The 7670-nt window shown below is 39.3% G+C and overlaps 1 protein-coding gene across 1 annotated transcript; it reads left to right on the forward strand.

Moving 5' to 3' along the window:
* The first annotated feature begins 1559 nt into the window (after positions 1-1559).
* On the forward strand, positions 1560-3834 carry LOC140458287 (galanin receptor 2b). Its single transcript, XM_072552690.1, has 2 exons — positions 1560-1566; positions 2786-3834. The coding sequence occupies exons 1-2, from the start codon at positions 1560-1562 to the stop codon at positions 3832-3834; spliced, it is 1056 nt and encodes a 351-aa protein (XP_072408791.1).
* Positions 3835-7670: the final 3836 nt, after the last annotated feature.

Here is a 7670-nt window from a genome sequence, read left to right on the forward strand (position 1 = left end):
TGCATCTATGCCTTAATGTATCTAAGCCCTAAATTCACTAATCTCTTTTGCTTTTCAAACCCTCTCTTCTTTAACAGTCACCTTAAAACCTACCTGTTTTACCAAGATTTTAATCATCACTCCTCCTGTCTCCTTCAGGTCATTATTTTTGTCTAACAATGCCCTTGTGAAGCATCTTGGGATTTATAGGCAGCATCTAAATGCAAGTTGTTGCTTACAAATAACAGTTATGCTTAGTACTTTTCTCAATGATTTACTACTTTTTGTCATTTACATAAATTTGGATGCGAGTATAAGCAATACAGTTAGTAAGTTTGCAGATGACACAAAAATTGGAGGTTACCTCAGATTACAACAGGATCTGGACCAGATGGGCAAATGGGCTGAGAAGTGGCAGATGGAGTTTAATTCAGATAAATGTGAGGTGTTGCATTTTGGGAAAGTAAATCTTAGCAGGACTTATACACTTAATGGTAAGGTCCTAGGGAGTGTTGCTGAACAAAGAGACCTTGGAGTGTAGATTCATAGCTCCTTGAAAGTGGAGTCACAGGTAGATAGGATAGTGAAGAAGGTGTTTGGTTTGCTTTCCTTTATTGGTTAGCGTATTGAGTACAAGAGTTGGGAGGTCATGTTGCGGCTGACTGGACATTGGTTAGGCCACTGTTGGAATACTGCATGCAATTCTGGTCTCCTTCCTATCGGAAAGATGTTGTGAAACTTGAAAGGGTTCAGAAAAGATTTACAAGGATGTTGCCAGGGTTGGAGGATTTGAGCTATAGGGAGAGGCTGAACAGGTTTGGGCTGTTTTTCCTGGAGCATCGGAGGCTGAGGGGTGACCTTATAGAGGTTTACAAAATTATGAGGGGCATGGATAGGATAAATAGACAAAGTCTTTTCCCTGGGATCGGGGAGTCCAGAGCTAGAAGGAATAGGCTTAGGGTGAGAGGGGAAAGATATAAAAGAGACCTACAGGGCAATTTTTTCATGCAGAGGGTGGTATGTGTATTGAATGAGCTGCCAGAGGAAGTGGTGGAGGCTGGTACAATTGCAACATTTAAGAGGCATTTGGATGGGTATATGAATAGGATGGGTTTGGAGGGATATGGGCTAGGTGCTGGCAGGTGGGACCAGATTGTATTGGGATATCTGGGCAACATGGACGGGTTGGACTGAAGGGTCTGTTTCCATGCTGTACATCTCTATGACTCTACTGATGATATCATCAAGATTTACTGCAATAATGACAACATCTTGTTTTAATAGCATATTTAAACATTATAGTAAAATGTTCCAATCTATAAGATACTGAACAACATAAGGACATTGAGATTACATGATTAGCAGTTTGGGCAAAGTTGAAGGCATAAGCATCAATGGACGGTTAAAAATGCTGAAGAAGTCAGGATTGTAGGAATAGTGATCTCTTGCAGTGAGTCGTACAGCTGGAAGAGTTACCGAGATTAGGATAGGCTGGATCACCAACAGATTTTTAAAGCAGGGGTAGGAAAGTTAAAATTGAGGAGTTGTTTTACCAGCCATTAGTGTTGGTCAATGGGGATATGGTTGGTGAGTGAATAGAATTTGGTGAGCTTGGTCACTGACAGCAAAACTTTGGATGATCTCAAGTTTAAGGAGGGTAAAAAGTGGAAGCCCCTTGAAATAGTCAAGTCTGGAGAGAAATGAATTAGAGTTCAAGCAATCAATAAGCAGAGAAGGGAGTGCAGTCAGGAAATGTTATGTTGATGGAAATAAGTGAAATTAGTATGGTGCATGTATGTGGCCAGAAACTTATCTTGAGATTAAATATAACAGATGCTTTGGTTTCACTTCAGATAGTTGTCAGCCATGAAGTCAGTGACTAAGGAATAAATTTTTAAAGAGAAACCAAGGACAATGCCTTTAGCCTTCCTAATATTTAATTGCAAGATTTTCTTTTTAGTTGATCAAGTGGAGTCACAGAGCAATTAGTGCACAGAGGGAAGCTCTTTGCCCCATCAAGTTCATGCCGGCACTTTGGAACAATCCAATCAGTCCCATTCCGTTCAATCCCCAACCCAGTAAGTTTACTTCCTTCTCGTGTCTACCCAATTTCATTTGAATTCATTAACTCTTCTCACTTTTACCACTCTCATAGTCAATCGGCTCCGGGTCATTGCAACACACTGCATAAAAATGTTCTTCCTCAAATTTCACCCCCACCGCCCCCCCCCCAAAAAAAATCATCTCTTGTCCAAAATCTTTTCTCTGTGCCCGCCTCCCCTAACCTATCGGCCATTGTATCATTGTGCTGAAGTGCGGAGAAGTATTCTGATAATGTCGAGAAGGTGATAGCACGCCCAGTGTCGCTGTGAGCTGGGGCTGGGTGTTATCGGGGGGGGGGAAGCCCAAGTATTCCAGAAACTAAATCGAGAAAAGTTAATTATTCACAGCAGGTTTGTTTTCTGAACTGGGTTACCTGAATGCGCCGCGTTTGATTTGTTTGTGCGAGGATCGAACTTGTCGATATCGAATCGTTTGAGCTACGTATAACGTCATCTAAAAGCAGGAAGACCTTGTAATTCATTACTTTTTAATGCGGCGGTGAACCAGTGCCGCTTCAATTAATGTGCATGGATGCTGTTTCTCCCGGCAGTGATTAACATGCACTGCATTCTTCAGAGCGAACCCTAGCCCTAATCCTGTGGCAAACGGAACATCTGGTTTGAGATGTCCGAAAGTTACCCACCCTGAAGAGAACGGCCTCCATATCTGTCGACCAAGATCACTTGTTGCTGCCTTTCCAAAGAAGACCCAGGATGCTTTGAATTTCTAATCATGACTTTTACATATGGCATCATCTTCGCCAGTATTTGCTCTGGTATTGTGTTGGTTGGGGTTTTCGCCCACACCTTGGTCTTCTACATCTTTACCAAGTATGTCTCATTCCGGAAGAACCGCTTGGACATCCTGTTGGTGAGCATGGCCGTGGCAGATTTCATTGCTCTTTTGCTCGACCCCTTCCTCATCGTGGCTGCCCTGCGGTATACGTGGCCCTTTGGAAGGTTCTTCTGCAAAATACTTCAGTTCCTCGTGGCGTTCTCGGTGGCTGCCAGCGCTTACTCCCTTTGCGCTGTCTCCATCACCCGTGCCTGGGTCATGATGAAACCTCACAGACCCCCTGCAATGACCCTCAGCATGGTCCTGTTGGTCTTCGTTTGGGTCTTCAGCCTGGCTGTCGCCATACCGCTGCGGATCAACGCCACAACAGGGACAGGAGCTCACAACACCACGTTCTGCGTCTCGGGTTTATACCAGCACAAATACAAGACCATTCTGGCTCAGTTCGTTCTGTTTTACTTGGTACCCATGCTGGTGATCGCCTATAACTACATTCGTCTTGCAATCTTCCTTCTGAAGAGTCCCATGATGTCCCTGGTCAGTTCCAGAAACACAAGGAGGGCTTCTATCATGATCCTATTTGCCACGGGCTCCTTCTCTGCGTGTTGGCTGCCCAGCTACGTCTTACAGCTCTGCCTGTATTTAGGTGCATGCCATGGCGGACAGAACTGGGAAATGCTCTTTTTTGGTTGCACAATCCTTAATTATTTCTATCCGTGTGCCAATTCAGTTATTTACGTTTTGGTGGCAAAGAGATACCGCACATGGTGCTGGACTCTGTCTTTTAAATCACGTAAAGTGCACCCCAGGAGCAGTACGAGAGGTCTCGAACAGGACATCTTCTCGGTCCGGAGAAAGTGTGCGCCTCAAAACGCACCAGTCTGTACAAGTTGTCCCCAGTTAAAGCTTACCGGGGAAGCACCAGACCATTCCTTTTTGGAACCGACGATTACATAAATTCCAATAATGTTCTGCAATCTAATTGGGAAGTGGGTACATATGAATTTTTTTTAAAATCAGTATCGAATGGCACAGAAAATGTAATTGCCAGATCGGCCAAATGGGATTCGCGGTTTAATATATATTTTGCTAAATTAATTTCCATATCTGCAAAACACCATGTTGCAACTTAACTGAAAAAAGGTATATTCTGAACATTTGTACTTTGGATGTAAGAAAATAGGGAGCTGATGGGAGGCTACAATAGACAGATTAATTGCATTTTCTGCGAATTTATTCAAAATAAATGTAAAGGAAATGTGCTTTGTAACATGAGGAAATCATATAATCATCTTAAATGGTAACATATGTTCTGTTCAATTAAATAAAACATTATTCAGCCCACATTGTAAAATAAACATTGTTTAAAATTTCAAAAGTAAATCGAACAATCAAGTAATTTGCTAGTAAAGTGATTTGCACCTCTATAGCTTCGTAAACTTGATTCCTTGCCTGATTAGTGCAAGAAAATGATTGTAACACAATGGAAAATCTTTAAAAAAAACAGAAACGGGGCCAGAGATGACACTAAACACCTAAACTGCTCTAGCCCCATCCCTGCAAATAGTGTATAAATTAAAAGAACAGGAATAAGTTTCAGGAACAGGGCTGCCTCAACCCTATACAGGAATTAACAACTTGCAATTCAAAATGGAGAAGAAACAACAAAATCCAGCAGCTCTTGGGAAATGCAAAATTGCTTTGTTAACTGCATAATTCTCCTTTATTCATTCATAGGATGAGGCATTGCTGGCTAGGCAGCATTTATTACCCATTCCTAATTGCTCAGAGGGCAGTTAAGAGGCAACTACATTGCTGTGGATCAGGAGTCACATGTAGGCCAGACCAGGTAAGGTCGGCAAGTTTCAGTCTCCAAAGAACATTGGTGAACCAATGGGCTTTTCTGACAATCAGCAATGGATTTATGGTCACCATTAGATTCTTAATTCCAGGTATTCATTCAATTCAAATTGACCACTTGCCATGGCGGGATTCGAACCCAGGTCCCCAGAACATTATCTGGGTCTCTGGATTAACAGTCTAGTTATAATACAACTAGGACATTACCTCCCTAATCCATTCGTTATATGGCTCACTTCATATAGTTTGACCATCAAATTACAAGTTGTCATAATTTGAATGGCTCTATTTCTGTTCCACAGTAAATAAATTTCATCCACCAGATAGGACAACAGTTTTGCTTTGTAATACAGAACAACACAATTTTTATTCAAATGTTCAATATAATATTTTAGTCTCATTGCAATATCCAACTAACAATAAGTGACTGTCTATTCCAACTATAATATAATTTATTTAGATTCATTGTGCTCACATTGCCTGTTAAAGTTATTGTACTTTAATTTGGTACCAAGGTGCATGGATTCTTACTTAGGAGAAATACTTAAGTTTCTAAATTTTATTTATTTTGTTGAATGCTAATGACAACTGTATTTCATTCATTCATTACAGCTTATTCCGTAGTGTGTCTATCCTCAATGTGACTTGCCTTCCTCTATGTAAGAAGAGAAATACCTGCCAGAGAGTCACAAGATAATAATTTAATCAAATCACAGACTGTGAGATGAAGCTAACAGTGAATCATGAACATTAGCAAAACCCTCAATCCTCATAGTAATGAATTAGGTTGTATCTATTAATAATATCATACATACGTAATAGGAGTTTAAATATTATTCAGGGATTATTTTAAAATCATTCACATCCATCTTCAATGATCAAATGTGCCAATAGCCAAATTATTAAATAATTAAATAATATTGTTCCAAAAAATGCCACTGCTAAAATAAACCAGATTAGAACAAATAAATGGAATAGAAAATGATCACAGGTGCTTTCCTGAATTTAGCTACAGGTCTGGCAGAAAATAAATGGACCCTAACTGCCAGGATGGAAGTAGCAAACTCATTTTCATCACCATGAAAAGTAAATTATTATTAGTTCTTTATTTGGGCAGTCATTTTAATTTTTTACACAAATACACAAAAAAGTCGACTTTATTCAGCTTATTCCTGTAATTTTATAGAATTTAAGTGTTGCAGGAAAAGAAGAATCAATTACTTGCAAGCATTCTTGATTTCTAAATGTTTCAGTCTGAATTTCTGAAGAGCAGCAATTTTGTTTGTTTTTTATTGTGTTTATGTGTACCTGTATATAGATGTTGGGAATAATAAAATATTCATAAGTTGTTTTCAACATGTTGAGCAACAATCAATTTTTAAACTTTTTAGTTTAGGTTAGAAGTTTCATATTGCTGGCAATGTAATCATTAATATTATAAGACCAAGTCAACTAAGATTCAAATGATAGAAGAAATATGTGAATGATATCAAGGTGAACACTAAAGTCTTTATAGTTACATAAAAAGGGAAATCCCTCAGTTGCTATAAAAAAGAAAGTCGTGTCCCCAAAGTATTAATCAAGACAGTTGGATTACCAATCCTGTAATTTAATCGCTATGCTGTTGTTTACATGTAATATATGAAAGGGTAGGTAATGTCTAATTAAGATGATTTAATTAGTGAATAAAAATCTGGAATTAAGCCTCAAATGGTGTCCATGAAATCATTGTCAGATGTTGAAAAAACCCACCTGGTTCACTAATGTCCTTTAGGGAAGGAAAACTGCCATCTTTACCTATTACTCAAACCTATCGTAACATGGCTGACTCTTAACTGCCCACTGGGCAATTAGGGATGGGCACTGAATGCTGCTAAACTAGTGATGCTCACATCCTGTGAATAGATTAAAAAAAGAAAACATTTTCCATTGGTGGTGATGTCTAGGATATGAATGCATAATCCTAAATCACAGCCAGGCCATACAGGAAGGGAAGAAAGTGAGTACTGCAGATGCTGGAGATCAGAGTTAAGTGTGTGGTGCTGGAAAAGCACAGCAGGTCAGGCAGCATCCAACAAGCAGGAGAATCGACGTTTCAGGCATAAACCCTTAATCAACATACAGGAAGGGAATTAAAAAACACTTGTTCACACAACTTGTGGTCGAAATGTGGTAATCCCACTCACATAAAGTTGTAAAGGTTGGCCTAATTACAAATTTTAAATCCAGAGATCTGTAGATTTTTGCTAGAATAGGGCATAACAGCTTAGGCACGAAGTTGGTTGGATGGAAGTGAAATACAGATCAAGCATGAGCTATCTGAATGGCAGGACAAATTTGAGGGGTTGAATTGCCTACACCTGTTCCTATGTTCCTATTTCAATAGTAATCATGAATGATCAGAATAAATGTAGAATAAAATTAGAACAATTTGAAAAGTAATTTGATTTCAGGTGGGGGACAGATGTAGGTGTAAATGTCAGCATCCAAAAGTACCTGTCAGAATTTACAAACATGCCATCCTTCTGACTGCCTTACCGTTCCTATATAATCAACATCACGAAATTGCTCGACTTAGATGGTAGAAATGAACTAAATTTCCTACAGAAAATTAACTCTTGCTACTTCAAATATAAGAACACTTCTAATTAGGTGCGAAGTGTTAATAAGGGATGATGGTTAATAGACATGCAGCGTGTGGATTATATTAATGACAACAACGTAGGGTTCAATCACCATTCCAGCTCAAATAGTCTCAGGCCCTGCAGCTATGCGTCACCAATAGTAAAAGAACGAAGCCACTTAGCTGTGATTGAGTGAACAATCATCAAGAACATTCATTTGGGCAGACCTTGAAGAAATGTTAATAACAGCCAACTTCTGAAGAACTGAAAATGATTATCCCTTCAGGTGTGAATTGTTATTGGAGATTA

Source organism: Chiloscyllium punctatum, chromosome 32 (genome assembly GCF_047496795.1).
Source record: "Chiloscyllium punctatum isolate Juve2018m chromosome 32, sChiPun1.3, whole genome shotgun sequence".
In the NCBI taxonomy this organism is placed as follows: Eukaryota; Metazoa; Chordata; class Chondrichthyes; order Orectolobiformes; family Hemiscylliidae; genus Chiloscyllium; species Chiloscyllium punctatum.